The 21027-nt window shown below is 35.1% G+C and overlaps 1 protein-coding gene across 1 annotated transcript; it reads left to right on the forward strand.

Annotated features, from left to right (window-relative positions):
* Positions 1-17260: 17260 nt before the first annotated feature.
* Positions 17261-20270, forward strand: LOC133807458 (10 kDa chaperonin 1, chloroplastic-like). Its single transcript, XM_062245806.1, has 7 exons — positions 17261-17480; positions 17571-17629; positions 17811-17861; positions 18647-18712; positions 19066-19113; positions 19207-19236; positions 19952-20270. Exons 1-7 carry the CDS (start codon positions 17396-17398, stop codon positions 20018-20020), a joined length of 408 nt encoding a protein of 135 aa, XP_062101790.1. The 5' UTR covers positions 17261-17395; the 3' UTR covers positions 20021-20270.
* The last annotated feature ends 757 nt before the right edge of the window (positions 20271-21027 follow it).

Consider the following 21027-nt stretch of genomic DNA (forward strand, 5'->3'; position numbering starts at 1 on the left):
ATAGTCAGTGGCATACACAAGTAAACAAGATTTGATAAGCATTTAATATGCAATCAATGTCCACATTTAACAACCAACATGCCTCTATAATATCCACGCATGTCACATATAGGGTGCAGTTTCTTACTTCTGGTTTGAGCGAGAATGAATAAAAGAACGACCCTTGAGAACGATCAACATTTTAGTTCCTTGACGGTCACCTAGTCATAACCAATTATGGAACTCCATCAATAAAATGAATAACAAAGGTTCCCGAATCAAAACCTAGCCTTTGAGACATCGAATCCTACTAAACCAAGTAGTAGGATCAATCCCGAGGCCTAAGGCTTGAATCCCCAAAGTAGAAACCCATTTCTGGCCAAAATGCCACTAAGGGCCGCGACCCTCTCTAGCCATGCCGTGGCCTGCCCCTCAACCAGAGGCGACCTCCCTTCAGCTCCCAGCACGGGCCGCGACCCTCCTTGGCCATGTCGCGGTCCTTCAGCGCTTCAGCCTCTTCCTCCCATTTTCTCAAGCTTGGGTTGTGGCGCTCTAGAACAGAGTCGCGGACCCACCTGGAACTCAGCCAAAAACCATGATTTTCTCCCTTCGAACTCAATCTAAAACCTCATTAAAACTCCCCCAACATCACCAAACAAAGCCCCCAAGCATCAAAACCCAAGTGAACTTCCTCCAAAAACTTCCATTAATTCTCAACTTAGCACCTTAAATTCCACAACTGAAACCCATAAGAAAAACAGAGTATAACTAAGGTTTCATGGATAAATTCTTACCTCAAGCTGGATTTAAGTCCTCTTCAATGGTTGAACTAAAGTCCTAAGCTCCAAACTTTGATTCCTTAGCTTAGTTCTTCAAATTGGGATAAAAAACTCCAAAGGAAACAAGACGAAGATGAAGAACGTGAAGAAGGAAACTTGGCTCTGTTTTTGCTTCAACTCATTCTACAGTACACTAGAATCCCATATAACCCTTGCCAAAAGACCATATTACCCCTAGGTTAAATAAAACCCTCTAAAGGCTAGTAAGGGCAAAAATGACATTTAACCTCTAAACCCGCAAATCATAATTAACGTTCTCCAATTCCCGTTTTTATCAATATCCTCAAATACCAATAATTCATATCTCGTTACCCTTTAATTCCCGGCAACGCTCTATTCACCAAAACACCCCAAGACTCACCTCGAGCCCCGAGCTTAAGCCTGTTATGACCAAACCGATAGTTTATATTCAAAGATCGTCTCATGCCGAATAGCTCGAACAAATCCACATTATAATGTGGTCTCAACAATTAATCACAAACATGCACCCAAAATATACAAATATGCCATCAACAGGCCAAATTACCAATATACCCTTATAATCAAATGTGGACCCACATGCATGCATTTAATATCATATTATAATATAATTCACATAAAATGCATATAATCATTTAATGGCATAATAAAATAATTATGGCCCTCCCAGCCTACTAATTCAGCCATTAAACCACATGAGGGATTTCGGGGCATTACAAACAACCTACGAATTGGGCCCCGTGCGATATGCTTGGGCTCACCACCTTAATTAGGGCACCCGAAGGTGTTAATTAGCATTAAACTCCCAAATGATTCAAAATATTTGTAATAAATCCTCATTAAGAGAATTAATTACCCCTGTCCACTATAAATTGGGCTAGGACTTCTATTGTAAATGACTTTTGGATTTTGGACTTTTGATCTCACTTTTGTACTTAGAGCAATATATACGTTGCCTGAGAAAACATCCATTGAAGCTTGCCATCTCAAGCTTCAAGAACACTAATATTAAAGCCTCGTGGACTAGGGGTGTTTTATAACCTGAACCACATAAATTTTATGTCTTTTACATGCATTTTTTTAAGTTCTTATTTAATTAGTTAATAGCGAAAAAGACAGTCAATAGAAAAACCATTGAATATGTAAATTAAAAATTGAGTATGCATGAATCTCTTATATATAAATTATTGGTTTTAATGTTTTTTTTTATTAACTTTAACAAAATATTCTAATATTTAACAAAATATACCTTCAAATCTAATTAAAAATAGATATTTATTATATTATATTAATATAAATTAAAATATTAATATAATATGGGATCTTGGAGCTTGGAGAGCTTTAGCAATGGAGTTTTCTACGAATTTGAGTAGAGTAATTGCTTACAAGAGAAAATTATGAGATCTTTTCTACAGTGCACAATTGGTCCTATTTATAAGCAGTTTGGTGGAATGGGTTTGAGCCGGACTAATCCGGGCCCAATAGGGATATAATCATGGTTCACTCACTAATAGAAGCTTAATACGAAGAACTTTGCTAAATAATACACATTAATGAAGGCCCATTGGGCCGACTTGGGCATAATCACACTTTACAACTAACAACAATACGTACTTTCAGACTGGTTCGCATGAGCTTCTAAGGAGATCCTAGGGACAGGATCCGTCAGAGTAGTGGCAGTATTGTTCCCCAATATCAGCGTACATTTCGTATGTAACCTCTTATATGCATGTTAGTTGGGGAGGCCAAACTCTGTGTTTCTCGGGAATGTGTCAACGTCAGGGAAGTTCAATCCTGCAACCCAGATGCCAGGTCCGGGTTCATTTACTAATATCCTGGTTCGTTTACTAGGACCCTGGTTCATTTTTCCTGATCTCGAGTTTATTTACTAATGTCTTAGTCCATTCAGACGGTTGAACTTCATCCTTATTCGCATCCCAGATGATGCCACTAAATCGGGACTGGGAAGATGAGCTGGGCCCGAACCTTAGTCCTAATTCCCTCATTATGGTGGCGCCCATTGAATAGTGTTGGGCTTACTGACGAGTGGGCCACTAGGCGTCTCGTCCTCCCTGTCCATTGAGCTTAGACTGGGCCTTTGATCTCTACGAAAGAGCCCATAGACCCATTATGTCGTGCCACGTGTCTCGGGACAAAACGGGGATAACACATTTTAATTATATTTATTAAATTTGTATCATTGTCATATAAATTTTAATTAAATAAATAATATTACATATAAAATAATGACATAAATATATTAAATGAAAAATTAAACCAAACTATTGTTTATGATTTTTTTATGTATATATAATATGACAACTTTTTAAATAAAAATGATAATTTTTTTAATAAAAATTAAGATTATGTATTATGTATATTATTATTATTATATCTAGTATTGTATTAAATATTATTATAATAATAATATTTTATAATATTTAAATTCATATTAATATAATTAGTACAAAAATTATGATTATATATTATTAGCATTATAATATTTTATAATATTTAAATTTATATTAATATAATTATTAAATATATAGTTTTGTATTATATATTATTATAATAATGATATTTTATAAGATTTGAATTTAAATTTATATTAATATAATTATTATATATGTAGTCTTATATTAAATATTAATATAATAATGATATTTTATAATATTTGAATTATACCTGTATTTTTAATTTTGAAAATTGAATTAGGATTTAAAATTATTATTGATTTTTTTTTAACAAATTTTACAAAATAATTTAAAATTATATAATTCTTCAACCCCAATATAATATAAATAAATAGGTTGTGAATGAGATATGATACCTTACGTTCATAAATTTAAAAGAAAATTTTCACATTGTATGCATAATAGAGGGTGCTAATTAAAAAATATACTAGGCATAATAAAGATTTCAAAATAATGTCACTTTTTTACATTCTACCCAAAATACCCTTGTCATTTTTCCCTCAATTCTCTCTTATCTCTTCTCTCTTCCCTCTCTCTTTCTCTGTTCATTCTCTCTCACCTCACGACAACACCACCCACAACAGCGACGCCACCATAACACCAGAAAAACCTCCATAGCTTCGGCCACCTTGAGATAAACACAATATACCCAAAGAAACATACATTTTGATGACCTTTGAGTAGAAATTTATGGGTAATTAATTGTTTATCAAATATAATAATGTTTCTTTTACTTAAGACACTATATACTGCATTTCGAACTAGGGCTGAGCATAAAATCTGAAAAACCGAAAAAACTAAGTACACTGACCTTCCAAACACCGAAAAAACTAAAACCAATAAAACCGAACACCGAAAAAACCGTTAACGGCGTAAACCGCCACCGTTCGGTCGATTTGAAAAATCCGTGTGGACCAACCAGTTTGAACCGAAACTGACTGAAATTATAAATATATGTAGGTTATGTTATGCTTATGGACTTTTAATTATGTTTTCAAACTTTTAAATTTGTGAATGTAACTATGTTCTATGTATTTATGTTTTAAAAAAGCACAAAAATGGATTCCAACAATCCAAATTTTTTAGTTTTTTTTTTTAACTAAAACTTTCTCAAAAATTATAGAAAAAAAAAATTAGAAAAAGAACTTCAGTCTGGTCGGTTTACCTGACTAAACCGCGGTCTAAAACGGTCAATTTTTTTTCTTTAATTGGTTTGGTTGGTCAATTTTTGGATCGCACCAATCCGGACCAAAAATCGAATTATGGATTTAATAATATGAAAAAACCGCTCAAATCGACCGATGCTCAGCCCTATTTCAAATAGATATGGGCATGATTTTTGGGTGTTTTTGCAATTTTTTTCAGATCTAAAACTCTAAAATCTGCCGAAAATCGACCTTGCTTGATGGTGATTCGATGGTGCTCGATGTCAACTCCATGGGGCCTTCAAAATCATGATTTTTCATGAAAAACGACTTTGCTCGATAGTGTTCGATGCAATTCTTGCAAGAGACATAATTTTTCACTCGGGTGTCCGTTTGGGTAGAATTTTTTTTATTTTGGGTATTTTTTTCAAGATCTACATGTTTGTCATGCTAATATGCACATTTGTGAAGTGTAACACTTGAAAAAAAAAATACAAAAATGCAAGCATACCTCATGTTTAAGACCTCTTTTGGTATGTTTTCAAGTTTAAACTTCTCAAATGTGCATATGAGCATGTCAAACGTGTAGATCTTGAAAAAAATACCCAAAATAAAAAAAAAATCACCCCAAACGGACACCCGAGTGAAAAATTATGTCTCTTACAAGAATAGCATCGAGCATCATTGAGCCACCATCGAGCAAAGTCGTTTTTTCATGAACAATCTTGATTTTGAAGGCACCATCGAGCACTATCAAGAAAACTATAAACAAGTGCATGAACAGTCAATACAAACTCAAGATGCATATCTAGCATGCCCAACATTAATAACCTACTCATTCATGCATACAATTACGAATAAATGATCATAAGATCATTTTGGGGCCCGTTGCCCTAAATAGATGACCATAGAGTCAATCCAGGGCCCTATGCCCTATGTAACGCCCCAAACTCCAGGGACCGTTACGGTGTGCCTTGTAAACAGTGCTAAACTCGCTAATCGAGTCATTTGGCCAAAACGTGTAACTAAGTATGATTAGCGGTTTAGGGTCTAAACATTTTGGTTAAGATGTAACGTTTCACTAGAACGTTTAATATATATATATATATTGGGATCCCGAAAATAAAGTTTCAGAGTTTATTACAGAAAGTATTTACAACAGGCCGTTCTAAGCGGCAAAACAGGGTTCAACCCTAGTTCCACTTTAAACCTCGGCCGTGGCGGACGAGCAGCTGCATATGTACACATCATCACCTAAGCTCTCCAACTCAAGGATGGTCCAGCTTCCTCTTGCCTTTACCTGCACCACGTAGCACCCGTGACCCAAAGCCCAGCAAGAAAACACCATATAACATGATATGATATCAACAACAACCATAGTAACCATTCGGAACCAACGGTCCATACAGATAGGTGACAATAGCCAAAAGTCACAGTAATGAGCATCGCTCCCTCTAGCCATGTGACGATAGGGTCACCAGGGCTCAACTGATAAGTGGTTCTTTCATAAGCTTGGTTAGGACAGGTGCAAGGTGATTTGTCACCAGCATAACCTTCCTCACGACTCTAGAGTCGAAACTATGGACAACGTCCCTTAGCCTTGTGACAAACAGTCACCGGGGTCATATACCTTGGCTATAGTCATCTGGTCGTAGACCAGGCAAGCGCTTATAGTTCTCATTGACCTTCCGGTCGGTCCAGCACTAATACCCCATATGAGTCATTCAATGCCGACCTCGATTGGATCCAATCTTTATTTGGCCCGGCGTTTCCAACGCACTGCCACCTCTGACCCTTGGGTCGGTAAAGCACGACCAGTGCTCAGCCCGTGGTGAACTTAACTAATAAGTCACAGCTTCACAGACGGATCTGACACCATTGTCGATTCTGACTAGTAAGTCAGCGCCATACACAGGTAAGCCATGCCACCAAACATATATCACATGTCCAATGTCCACAAACAAGGTATTTAGCATGCTTACTAACAGATACCAGTACAATTAGGACCATGCACAACCACAGAGGCTCAAGCTCTGAACAATATCATACCCGGTATACAAAGCATGTTAAATCACATGTTTCTTATGCATCATATGCAACATATTCAACAATCCAACATGCACCAATAACAGCCATGCATGTCACATTTAACAGTCAACCAACATGCATCAAGAATAGCCATGCATGTCATACATAATAATCAACCGACATGCATCATAATAGCCATGCATGTCTCATATACACAAGGTGCAGTTTTCTTACCTCAAATCCGAGCTAGAACCAATATAAGAACGACCCTTGAGAACGGCCAACCTTTAAGCCCTTAGCGGTCACCTAATCATAACCAAATATAGAACACCATCAATAACATGATAACCAAAGGTTTTCAAACCAATATCTAGCCTCCAAGAGATCAATCCAAACTAATCCAAGTAGTAGGGACACTCCTGAGGCCCGTAGCTAAGTTCCCAGGGTCAAAACAAGCAAACGGGGTGAAAACAGGGCAAGGGCTGCGGCCCTAGCACCTTGGGCCGCGGCCCCCAAAATTTCCAGAGGCAAGCGCCGCGGTGCCCCACACAAGGGTCGCGGCGCCCAGCGAAACAGAAAGGCCACCTGCTAACTCGAGCTAGGGCCGCGGCGCCCAAGAACAGGGCCGCGTCGCCCAACCCAGAACCATTCTCCAACGTGTTTTCAACACTTCAAAGTCCCCAAAAACACACCTAAACATTCCCCAATCATCAAAACAAAGTTCCCAAGCTTCCCAATACCTCAAAACCCTTAAAACCCAAGGTTCAAACAAACCAAAAACTCAACGATTCACAAAATCAATTCAAAGCTTAGAAACTCGGAATAACTCAAAACTTAAACTTCAATTACCTTTGATTGGGTTGTTTTTCATAAAATCCTTCGGCTAAGAAGCTTCTATTCTTTCCTAGGATCGCTATGCCTCAACCCTCGCTTGATTCCGACTCCTAGAACTCAAGATTTCCTCAAAAATGCTCAAACGGTAAAACGGACTGTCTTTGAGAGAGAACGAGAGGTTTCTAACGTACGTTCTTATCTGACAAGCTACTTCAAGCTTAAGTAACCTCAAATAAAACTTAGTGCTCGGGATCCCGAAAACACCCCCGGGGATACTATAGTCAAAACTTCCAGAATTCCATCCTGATCTCAAATACTCCCAATCCATCACCAAATAAACATTTCTATTACCCCAAAATTGACCCCGTTATGACAAAACTGCTAATCCATTATATATGACCGTCTCATGTCGAATAGCTCGAATATATCTCCATAATAATAAAATCTCATTCACAAATTACATTATGCACCCAATTTACAAATATGCTCTCAGCAGGCCAAATTACCAAAATGCCCTTATCATTATAAATACACCCATATGCATGCATTTACCATCATATAATAATATAATTCACGTAAACATGCATATAATCATTAAATACAATAATAAATCAATTATGGCCCTCCCGGCCTCCTAATCAAGGTCCTAAACCTTATTAGGAAATTTGGGGCATTACACCCTAGCTATGTGACCATAGAGTCACCTGGGGCCCTAGCCCTTAGCCTGAGTAACTAGCCATAGAGCTAGCCAAGCGCTTTGTTTTCCAACGACCATAGGGTCGGCCAACGTAATAGTACGTCCCTAATTAGGCCTAAGCCTCTCGACCAGCGTGCAGCGTGCTATTGCACCCCTTGACTAATAAGTCAAGGCCTTAACCATATATTAAGATACAGATACAGATAAGCATAATTAAGAAAATACAAGTATGCATGCATATTAATCATATATTTCAGCCAATTAAATACATACATAGTAATAACCATGTTCCTTAACGATGTCGATCCCTAACTACGCAGACAATGCAAGCAATCATTAAACAATTATCCAAACACTGAGCATTCAAGCATGCTTAATCAACAAGCATAAACATAACCTTAATCACGCTCATTTTCAAGGGCATGAGCCCTATTCATAGTTACATTTAACAACTGGCCCAAGCCTTAATCACATATATCACATATTGGGTGTAATTTTCTTACCTTAGGTCCGAGTGCAATGTATATTAAGAATGACCCTCAAGCACGTTCCTAGTTCCGAGCCCCTAGCGATAACCTAGTCACAACCATAATAGAGAATCCCGTCAATAATGAGCGAATAAAGGCTTCTGGACTGAGTCCTAGGCTCCGGGATGATAACTCTACAAAATAGAGTTATTTTACCATATTTTATATGCTAATTGTTGCTTAGTTCTTGAGTTTTTAATTAACTTATTAAGTTTTTATGTAATTTTTAATTTATTAGTCTTATTGTAGTTTTCTAGATTTTTATATGTTTTTATAGATATTCTATTATAGTATGTTGTAATTTAATTATATGAAATTTGTATTGTTAAGTTAGAAGTTAAAAGTGTAATTCTTTTGAACTTAAATGCTATATTAAATTAAGTTATAATCAATATTTTCAAATAATTAATATGATTTATTTATAATTGAAAATATTTGATTGTTATTTAATTTATTTTTATCTTGTAGGAATTATGTTGTATTTTTGGAAAAAAGTAAAGAAATCAAAAGTGGAATTTGTGAAGAAAGAAAAAATGGCAAATTTCAAGGATATTGGCATTTTCCCAATTGGGCCTGCCACCTTTGGCCCACGTGCACCTCCAAGCTGCCTCTCCCAGCCATGCGTCTGGCACAGCCCCACGACTCAGCTTTTCCTCCCCAGCCGCCACCTGTCCCAACTGCATCAACAAGAGTACTCAGCATCACCCCAACGCCCAACCACATCCATTTCCTCCCTAGCACTACAGCTTCTTCCCAGCACCAATTCCTCCTTGCAAGGCCAGCCGTGGCCCAATTCATCAGCCAGCCCCAATGCCCAGTTAGGCCCAATCCAAGACAGTCTCCTCCCTGCCATCCCACCACTCGCCCCAACCCACAAGCCCACGCATGCTATCCGCCTGCCACCAGCAGCCTAATAGCTGCATTTTTTAGCCTAAAATTGCCTAAGTGTACCATTTGTCCCCTATGCTCAAAATGCCACTTTTTACCCATTTTTCTACACATTTTTCACCACAATATCATTATTACACCCTATAATTTACCTCTACATACCATATTTATTTTATTTAATTAAACTAATCAATTTAATTAATTTAAATTGATTATTTTTATAATCTCATTTTGGCTATAAATATGGAGTTTCAAGACCATTTTAGGGTGATTAATTTTTGGTTACTATCTTCTTTTCTCCCATTTTCTCTCTACCATCCTTTCTTCCATTTTGGGTTTTTCAAGAGCATTTTGCAAGTATGTATGTCATTTATTTTGTAATTTCTACTCTAGTTATGTGCTTCTAATCTTTTTCATAAGAATATTAAGATCATGATGAAGCAACTTGTAACTAGGTAATGTTTATGTTGTATGTTGATTTCCCTTGTAATGCAACAAGTTTATGGATTTTTCTTCTTCATATATGTCTTTCATCTTTAATATCTCATATTTTAGATTGTGAAATAATATGCACTTTGTTCTTCTTTTTGCAAAAACATAATATTCTTTGTGTAAGATGTGTCATTAAATTGTACACATCTATGCTTAGAACAAAAATATTATGTTTTGACTTATAAATAATGTTCATTGATTTATTTGTTATTTCATTAGATTGATTTACACTAAATGCTTTGAAATTATAATTTTGAAAAGTGAAGAAAAATCCTATCTTTTTAGAAGAAATTTGTGCTTAAAATTATAAATCTATTTGGAAAATGATAGTTTGAATTATTTTAACTATCATTAAAACTTGGGAATCAATATACTAATAAATATTATTAAACTTACATTTTGTGGATTCTAGTATCTTAATAATCTTTTCTTTTAACACTTATTTTCAACTCATTATTGCTTTATTTTTATTCTCTTAAATAGCTTTATTTTTCAATCTTTTATTTTATGTTCATAATATTAAAACTCATCAATCTTTGGAGCTAGGTTAGAATTTATTACTTTTGATTTAAAATAGTTTTCTCTTTTCGATTTTAGACAACTCCTTTGGGTTCGACATCATTGCTTACACGATCACTATTCTATATGAACGATTCGTGCGCTTGCAATTTATAAATTTTTAAACATACTTGTTTTGGGTCCACCACGGAACGTCGAATTCTACTAATCCGGGTAGTAGGATCGATCCCGAGCCCTTAGTTTTGAGTTCCCGCACTCAAAATGTAACGACCCAAAATTACTAATAAGGCTTAAGGGCCTTGATTAGTATGTCGGGAGGTCATAATTGATTTATGTGTGAATTTATTAGTTTAATGCATGATTCTATGATAAGTATGCTTGTATGGTTATATGAATGTAAATGTGATTATATACTATAATTGTGAAGACCACATTATTATGTGGGTAATTCTGCAGCATGCGACTTGAGGCAATCCTAGGGAGCTAGTTAACGGGAGAGTCACAACGGGACCTAATACTTGACTTGGAGCAAGTCAAGGGGTATTTCGGGTATTAGATGGTTATTAGTGTTATCGGGTTATGAAAATAAATAATTTGAGATATATTTGAGGTTGGGAAGCTTAGGTGGGAATACTAGGGAATTTTACCATTTTGCCCTCGGTGACGTTTCCGGTACCCCGAGCCTTGGGATTGAATTAATTGCCTAAGGATAGACTAAGTAAAATATAGAACTCGGTGGAACAAAAGCCAAAATCGACCTTCCCTCCTCTTCTCTTTCTCTCTCAAAGAAAACCACAAGGAACTAAGAAGAATTTGGCTGAAATTCAGAGAATTTGAGCTGTGATTTAGGAGATTAGCTCAAGAATTAGCTAAGGATTCAATCAAGGATTAAGGTAAGTCATAAGCTTTATGCGTGGTGGTTAAATTATGTAGTTATGGCTAAGTTTTGAGGTGTTTATGGATTTTGACGTTGAAGGACTGAATTGAAGCTTGGAATTTGGGAGTTAGCTCATAAACTTCTTAGAGGATTGATTCATCAGTGAAGGTAAGCTCGAATTTAAGGTCTAATGTCTGAATCTTAGTGTTTTCTTGACTGGTTTTGGAGTTCTTGAGTGTGTGGGTTTCAGAAATTAAAATGGTGTTTTGATGAGTTTTTAGATTAGGTTTCTGCTGGCTTAAGCTTCTGAAATCATGCAGGAATGTTTATGATAATTGAGTTATGGAATTGGGATGGTTTTGAGTGAGGTTTGAGAGTAAAAAATGGTGGTTTTTCTAGGTTCGAAGGGGGCGGGCCGCGACATAGTTCTTGGTGAGTTGCGGCCCTCCGAAGCTGATGTGTGCTGGAGAAGGAGGGCGGGCCGCGACATGGGGCTTGTAGGGCTGCGGCCCGTGTCTGGTTCTGGGCGAGGATGAGCCTCTGTTTGGGGCCATGTTGTGGCATAGGGAGCTTAAGCTACGACCCTTAAGGAAATTTGGGTTTTTGAGATTTTAAGCATGGGAATTTAACCTAGGGTGGTCGGGATCGATCTACTACCGTGTTTGGTGGAATTCGATGTTCTGGAGACTAGAACCTTATCTAGAAGCTTTTTTACAATTATTAATGGTATCCCTTATCTTGGTTGTGACTAGGTACTAAGTTAGGGCTCGAGAAACGGATCGTGCTCAAGAGGCATCTCTCGTAATCAGTATACTTGGAAATTAAAGGTAAGAAAACTGCACCCGGTTGTGAATTGATAATGGGACTAAGGGCTCCCTATTTTGTATGCTTATTGAAGGATGGTATTATGCCATGTGGATAATAAACAAACGACCTAAGAGTGCCAGAGTTTATATTGGCGTACAGGGTGCGGCTCAGCCACTAGTAGCTAAGGACAACTTATTATGCACTAAACTCGGTTTAAGCGGACCGGAGTCAGTGGGGTAAACAGAGGGTGCGACCTAAGGGCGTCGACCTTAATTATCATGTGATTTGATTATTGTTATTGATAGATGGATTTGTCATACTGAATAGCTGAGTGTTGGTTGGTTGATTCCTTGGTTATGTCTATGTGCTGTGTGATTAATGTGGTATGCTAAGTGTATCAACATGCTTAAAGGGTTAATCAATTGTTATCATTGTTTGTTCTATAATGTTATGTTTTCTTGCTGGGCCTTGGCTCATGGGTGCTACGTGGTGCAGGTAAAGGCAAGGGCAAGCTTGATCAGCCCTGAATTGGAGAGCTCAGAAGGCAGAATGTACATGATCAACTGCTTGACCGCCACGGTTGAGGAGGAGACAGGGAACAGGAGGACCATAAATGCCTGTTTTTCCCTTAGAGTGGCTAGTGGTTGTTTGTACACTGGAAATTTTGTAAACTGACTTATAAATGCTGTTTCTTTTGGGATCCCATGTGTAAAGTGTTTAATTATATGAAATGTATCTTTTGAGACCAAAACCTTTTAACCCTAGCTCATTAATGGTTTCAGTGACATGTTTTTAACTAAATGACTTGAATAACAATTCCTGCACCTTTACAAATACAAAATGTAGTGGTATTGGCTATCCAGGGCGTTACACAAAACCTCATGGGGCTCAAAAGCCCTTCAAGCGCTGCGGCCCAAGGCAAAAGAGTCACAACCCACCTTAAGTCAGAGAGCCCAAGGGCTCTCCTCTAGACCACACGCGTCGCGGCGTGACCCTACTAGCGTCGTGACTCAAATGGAGGTTCCGCACCTCCTTCTCCTTGAGTTCATGAGAGTCGCGGCGCCTCAAGAACAGGATCACAACTCGACATGAAAACCCAATTTTTTCCCAATTTTCTTCAAGCCAAATCTAACCAAAAACCTATCCAAACCTAGCTAAATCCCAAAAACAAAGTTTCCAAACAACTCAACACTTCAATACCATCAAAACCTAAGCTAAAACTTGGCCAAAACCTCATCAAATCTCCAAATTCAGATTTTCTAAAACTCATCTAAAAACTAGAGAAACACAGATTTAAGGCTAGAAATCGTTACCTCTGCTGCCCAACACGATGCCAAGCTTTTCCCTGAACAATCCTGAGCCTAACCTAGCTTCGATTCCTCCTAAATTGCAAGAATTCCCAAGGAAATTGAGAGAGTGTGTGTGTGAACAAGAGAGAGGGAGAGCTGAGAGAGAGTTTAACGTGTTTTTCTGTTTATGCGAGGTTACTTAGAGTTCAAGTAACTCTAAGTAAATTCGAGGCCCGGGTCCCCAAAAACGTCCCTGTGTGTAAAATGGTCAAATTTCCCAAAATTTCCTCCTAATCTCACTAACTCCAGATATATCCTCAAATATTTATCCATGTTACCCAATATCTCGATAATGCACTAAATACCCAAAATACCTCTTGACTCACCCCGAGTCGAGTATTTGGTCTCGTTGTGACTTTCCCGCTAACTTGTTCCCTAGAATCGCCTCGTGCCAAGTAACCCAAATATATTTGCATAATAATGTGGTCTCACACATATATCACATATATGCACATATACTCTAAGTACACCCGTAATAGGCCAAATTACGAAAATCACCATTCTAATAAGAAACGGCCTCACATGCATATTTAATACACCTAAACATGCATATCTAGTCATATTATAATATAACCCACGTAATCATATAATGATACACATATATATTACTAAACACATATTTCATAATTAAAACATATAATTTTCCATCCTGACCCCCTAATCAAGGCCCTAAGCCTTATTATTAATGAAAGACGTTTTGTTTAGTTTTGTAGTATGAAGAATTGAACTATTTGTTTTGTTTTCAATAAAAGATGAGACTCCAGATTTTCTTTTGTTTTTAAAGGGCATTAGTTGCTGAATTATTAGTAAAATTTATGCAATTTAATTTGAGTCTCATTTTCTTATTTAAATAAATTATAAAAGTGCACGCTCATGACGCTCTAAGAGATTGGGGCGTTAGAGATCATCAAACCTAGTTTTATCTTTTCTTCTTCTTCTTTATTTTATTTTATTTTATTTTTTAAAATTTCAAACCATGAATTTTTATTCTTGTTTGGTACAATTTTCCATTATGAACATGAACTGAATACTTTTTCTAGGACTTTAATGGAACTCTATGTTTATAAAAAAAAGTTTTCTTTTAAAGTCTTTATTTGATGTTCATATTGATTGTTTACATTGATTTGTGCTTAATGCTTTTCAAAGAGAGATTAACTTTGAAATTTATTTAGTAATTTAAGTGGAACTTGTAAGAGAAAACATAAGTTAGATCTAATCATTAGCCTAGGATTGACACATTTATGTTGATCTATGTTTAGGATAAGAACATATCTAATCGACCTAGGTAGTCAGATTAGGGCTAGACTTAATGCTATTGATATATTTAAATTCTTTATAGAAATATTAGAATTAATCTATTGGCTGAATTCGCTTGTGATTTGGGAAAACCTTGTGAATACATAGGAACCCTAGACTGGCAATTAGAACGTTAAAATGAAGGTGAAGAAAGATGTTTATGGAAGACCATAGGGGGGAAATTAAAGACCTAGAATTCTTAATTCATGAAATTCTTGATTTCTAATTGTGTTATTTATCTTATTGTTTTATTTCATTTTTTTAGTCTCTTTGAATTGTAACTAACTTGGATTGAAAGAAAAATAGTGATTGATATTTAAAACTTAAATATTTATCTCTGTGAGATCAATTTTAATATACTACTTGTAACGATATGTGGTCTTGCATAAGGTTGATCAAATCAATAACATTTTTTATGTTTTTAATTTTCTTTTATTTTTTATTCGGTTGGGTAGATTTTAGGTTTATGTATCTTAATCTTGTGGATTACTGTACTGATGTTGATTTTACAACTTGCAGGCTTCGATGATGACTATTATGCTAAACTCTTTGTACTTAACTGAGATGTTGAATTTACGACTTGCAGGCTTCGATGATACTATTATGCTAAACTCTTGATGTCACTTGTTATTTGTTTTGAAGCTTTTTGACTTTATGCTTGACTTATCTTACTTGTTGTTAATGTTGTTATCTCTATCTTTTGATCACATGTCTATCTATGATTCTTATGCATTATGTGGCTTTGTGGGTATTGTAGAGACTTGGATTCATTTTGATTAGCATAGAAACAACTATAACTTACTTGAGTAACTTGTTGATGCAAAATCCTAGGTCTATGTTGTGTAGATATGATAGAGGCATTTTCTTTGGACCATTTGAGCCAAAAAGCTAACCTAAAAATACAAGTTCTTTTGTTTTCCTTTTTGAGCCTAATTTTTGACACTTTATTCTTTGCTATTTATTCTTATCTTAAGCCTATGATTTTAAGACTTGAACTTGATTAAGGTTTATCCTTTATCGTCTTTTGTACCATAAACATAGGGTTGGATTGTGTTGATTAAGAAAATATGATGTAAAGTGGGGAATGAGGCTTGTTATGATAGTGTTATTTGAGAAGGTATTGTGTATTTATATTGAAAAAAAAGTGAGCTACACTAAATTTGTATTGTATTGAAAAGTTTCTTGTTAATAAAAAAAGAAAGTTGAAAAAGTGAAAAAAAAAAAAACAATGAACATGTTTGGGGGAGTTGTAACTCATTCATTCATGCAAAATAGAAGCATGGAATGAAAAAATGAAGAAAATATTTGGAAAAAGGAAATTTTGTATTGTTGAGTTGGTTATTTTGTAAGTCTATGGTGTGCAAATGAGCCTAAATGTATTTTTTCCATCCACCATCCACCATTGACGCAAGCTTTATGTTATAAGCCTAATAAAGTCGTCTTGATATACATAATATTTGATTTACATTGGTGGAGATAAGTTGAACAAATAAGCTTATGAATGTTTTGATTGATTGATATATTTATTATTTTGTCTCGATGTACATGAGCTACACACTTGTTTGATATTATTAGAGATAACTTGCTCACTATTATAATGAGATGATGATATTAACAATTGAATATTGATTTGTTGAAATTTCAGTAATTTGTTTTGATTCACATATTGAGCGGGTGAAAATGAGTTTGTTAGTAATTTGAGATGATATGCCCTGAGTTTAAATAAACAGTTTTGTTTAATTTAGTGTCTTTAATTTTGTGCAGTTTAGGGTAGGGCTGAGCATAAAATCCGAAAAACCGAAAAAACCGTGTACACCGACCTACCGAACACCGAAAAAACCAAAACCGTTTAAACCGAAAACCGAAAAAACCGCCGACGGTGCAAACCGCCACTGTTTGGTCGGTTTGGAAATTTTGGGTGAACCGACCAAAAAAACCGAAACCGACCGAACACAATAAAATAATAATATAATATTATATAATTATTAATTATTAAAAATTAAATTTTTTAATAAAAAAAAAACTTAAGGCACTTATAAATGTAATTATGTTCTATATATTTATGTTTTAAAAACATACAAAAATGGAATCTAACAATCCAAAAATTTTAATTTTTTAACTAAAACTTTCAAAAAAAATAAAAATAAATAAATAAATAATCAATTCGGTTTGGTCGGTTTAACCGACCAAACCGCGGTCCAAAACGGTCAGTTTTTTTTTAAACTAGTTTGGTTCGGTCGGTTTTCGGATTGCACCAATTCGAACTGAAAACTGAATTCTGAATTTTTTTTTGTGAAAAAACCGCCCAAACCGACCGATGCTCACCCCTAATTTAGGGTGTGTTAGTTTTAGATGTTTTGAGAACTTGTTGTTTGCGATTATTGTAAGTTGCTTTTGCTTGAGTACAAGCATTTAAAAAAAAAAAAAAAACCCTAGTTTCTTAATCAGCTTGTCTTATTATATGGGCCCCAGGGCCAGCCAAAATGTATATGTGTGGGTAGGTAGTTAGAGACTTGAGATGAAGGGAACTGTCTAGAACTATCGGACCCGTCACGTGCTACCTTATCTTGCACGCGCGAATTGTTTACACACTCACTTCCGCTACGGTGCTTCCAAAATCCAAACCCAAACCCAAAAACCCCTTTGAGCTTCCTCAACCTCATCCATGGCGTCCTCCTTCCTCACTATCCCCAAACCCTTCATTTGCCAGCCCAGCTCTCCTTCCCTCTCTAACCACAAGCTTCTTCCAGGTAAGTTAAAGCTCCCTTTTTATTCTTCCTCAGTATATTTCTTTTCATTGCATATATATATATTTATATAAAATTCACGGTGTTCTTTAGGCTTGCGAAGAACCTCACTCAGAGTGTGTGCCATTTCGAAGAAATGGGAACCCACCAAGGTGTGTGTTTAATCTATCCGTTTCTATTATATCCATAAAATTCCGTTTTTGCGTGTGTGTAGACCTACCATACTAATTATGTTTGATGGTAAATGAGTTGAAATTTTGATTTGAGGATAATTTTTGGGTGAAAATTGAAGTGGGTTTTGTTTATAACGTGATTTTAATACGTGGGTTGCAGGTTGTTCCGCAAGCTGATAGAGTCCTTGTTCGTCTTGAGGAGCTTCCTGAGGTAGACGGGTTACTTGTTCTCTCATTCATATTACCAATTGTTCTGAATTTTGTAAACTTTGGAATGTTAAACATTGAGGTCTAGTATTAACTTATTGAATACTCTTATTGCATAACGTACGTGCTACTTGATCTGTGTTTAAGAGTGATGTTTTTAAAAGCGAAATGAATGGTTGAAATATTTTCGAGATGGTTCTTAAGTTAATCTCCTTCATTATTTCATACGTTTAGAAACCAAAAGGAAGTTAATAGAAGAAAATTAAAATGTGGATTTCAACCCTGTAAAACTTTTAGTTGTGGATTTTCATGTCACTATGTTATTTTGGCTTGTAGTCTATTTTAAACAATTTGGTTCTTTTTTATATTATTACTTACAAAAATATAGTTCTGATAACATCTTTTGGGTGGTCTAGTTGAATTGCTGAATGCTGACTCTTTCTGGATTTAGGGTAAACACGTTAGAAAGATTGCGGTTCTAGTTCTCTTGCTGAAACATGTTGTCTTTCTTTTTTAATATGACTTACTAATTGTTATAAATCGGTGTTGTGTGGCTTTTGAGAGATATGTTTATAGCCTGTAGGATTTTTCGGAAGTTATATATACATTGACAAGGTTAAAAGTAAAACAAAATAGAATGAGGGTGCTTTTTGAGTTATTATTTGTTATGTTCTTCTATATCAAATGGATTAAATGCCAATAATATTTACACATTTCTACATTTTAGAAAGGCTTCCCAACATGTATAGTTTATTCAAATCCATAATTGATTATTTGATCTCTCAACAGAAATCAGCTGGTGGAGTTTTACTGCCCAGATCAGCTGTGAAATTTGAGCGTTATCTTATGGGAGAAGTAAGCAAAATCCTAACAATTTGTACTGTTTTCTGAATGCATTTGACATTTTATTGTTTTGGCTATCAGGCTACTCTATGTGACTACCTTTCTAGCTATGATAAACTTAAACATAAACTTCTTTTTTATTAACTGTACAAAATCAAATACTCAACCCAAATAAGTTACCACCATAATATTTCGCATCTTTAGTCTTATTAATAGTTCAGTAAGTAAATCGTTGTTCCTTTTGGCAAAGCATACACAGCTTGAATATCCTCCCGTCTTTGTGGATCCCAAAAGCTTTAATGATCTCTAAAATAAAATTAAGAATTTTGGAATATTTTTTACAATCATTGTTGCAATTGTCTCAGATTCTTTCTGTTGGTAGTGACGTTGGGGAAGTGAAAGCTGGTTCAAAGGTGAGTATTTAAAACATAACCAGTGCGATAAATTAGAATACTGAAGAATATTGGCTCAAAATCTTGACGGAGTGAATGGTTGTCCTTTTGCAGGTTCTTTTCTCTGACATAAATGCTTTTGAGGTAAATAGTACCAAGTGAGATTGAAGTTTTCAAATAGCCCTTTCTAGTTTCAAGTTCAAGACATCATTACTGTTTTCTTTATCATGATTTCTGTCATTTTTATTTTAATTTAAAAGCAATATCTAACATTAATTTAGTTGTAAACCTAAGGGTCTAGTTAAATGTGGTTTTAATCCCTCAATGATGAATATATAGCAAAAAGTTTCTATAAATCCTGTAGATTACGGGGTTTGGCTGTTGATCCAGCCACAAATTTTGAACACGAGCCCACTAAGCGGGTTCAGAGGATTTCTTGACTATGAGATCATGTATACATGTATAAGTATTCAACTTTGCCGTGATAAACCTTACAAAATTCTTTTCTCATGCACCTACTAAGTGGATAACCAGAAGTGTCAAGCTTCCCAAACATAGTAAACTTGCAAAGTTGTAAGGTTTGGTGGTGACCCGACCCCAGTTTTTGAACTTGAACCCGTGCGCTCAGCTGGTATTGAGATTGTAGTATAATTTTCAAAGCTAGTAGTGTATGCGTCCATATAAATTGTGTATCCTTGGATAAGCAAGTATAAAACGCACTTGCACATCCAAGTGGCAATATGGTCAAGTAGAATGATTAAACTCTCAGTAGGTTTATTGCTCCTGCTATGAGATTGCTCCATCTGTTTATCTTAATATTGATATTTAATATTAATGAGGTTGGTTTTGTATCAATCAGGTGGATTTGGGATCGGACTCAAAGCATTGCTTCTGCAAAGAGAGTGACTTATTGGCTGTGGTTGAATAGGGTTATGAGGCTCTTTTGGGAATCACATAGCCATATTGAACTTTTTATGTGTTTTCTAGCGAACTTGGCATAGAAGTAGAGGTAGTCAAATGAAACCAGTTCAGTTCCTCAGGTTTCATTTCATGGACGAGTTTGTAGTATTCATTTTTGTAAACCGTTATTGTATTTGCTTTGGACTTGAATTAAATGGTCGAAAGAGAGGTTTTGGAAGGTATAATAATGAAAACCCCATATGTTATAAGTTTCTCAAGTCAAAGTGATCTAAATGGTTTAAGTCCAAATGAACTTATTATTTGTATTTTTTTTAAGGTTAAATTAGACAGCAATCTTGTTTTAAGGCTAATTGTCATTGATCAGAATGATTCGGTCCTCAATCTTAAAGTGGAAAATAAGCCAAAGCACATTCGTGCTAAAATGTGAAGATTTGATTAGTTATTTTGAATTGGTGTAAAAAAATTTTTTATTAACATTTTAATTAACATTTGATAATACAGATTAATTATAATTTTTATATCAAATTTTAATTAACATTTGATAATGATTAATTATTTTGAAAATAAAATCACTATGCTTGGTCTTATTGTTTTAATTTATTACTAAATTTCTTTTGAACTTATGAAAGTGTTAAAATAACTATCTATTATTTTAAATAATCAAAAAGGTGTTTTCCCATCTTCTAGTTAAGGTAAAAATATTATTATCTAAAATTGATACATTTATTTATTTATTAAAAAATATTTTATAAAACTGATTAACAAAAGTTATAATTTAAAATAAATCAAATCCAAAATATAATAAAATTTTTATTGGGTGCTTTTCTGGTGCATCTCACTTTTAGTGTATCAAATCAATGTAATTTTTTTTATGATTGTATAGTTTAATTATTTAAAGTATTTATAAATTTTGACGAAAAATAATTTATAGTAATAAAATAAATTTCGTATAAAAATAATTATATGTGTAATAAATTATATAAAATATAATTTTATTAATATAGATTATTTAGA

The sequence above is a fragment of the Humulus lupulus genome, chromosome X (assembly GCF_963169125.1).
Source record: "Humulus lupulus chromosome X, drHumLupu1.1, whole genome shotgun sequence".
NCBI classification, from domain to species: domain Eukaryota; kingdom Viridiplantae; phylum Streptophyta; class Magnoliopsida; order Rosales; family Cannabaceae; genus Humulus; species Humulus lupulus.

What these genes read in the sequence shown, in the direction of transcription:
- LOC133807458 (XM_062245806.1), top strand. Translation starts at nt 17,396, where the DNA reads ATGGCGTCCTCCTTCCTCACTATCCCCAAACCCTTCATTTGCCAGCCC. An exon ending in AGAAATGGGAACCCACCAAG is followed by an intron (nt 17,630 to 17,810) that starts GTGTGTGTTTAA and finishes CGTGGGTTGCAG; the next exon opens with GTTGTTCCGCAAGCTGATAG. An exon ending in AAGTGAAAGCTGGTTCAAAG is followed by an intron (nt 19,114 to 19,206) that starts GTGAGTATTTAA and finishes GTCCTTTTGCAG; the next exon opens with GTTCTTTTCTCTGACATAAA.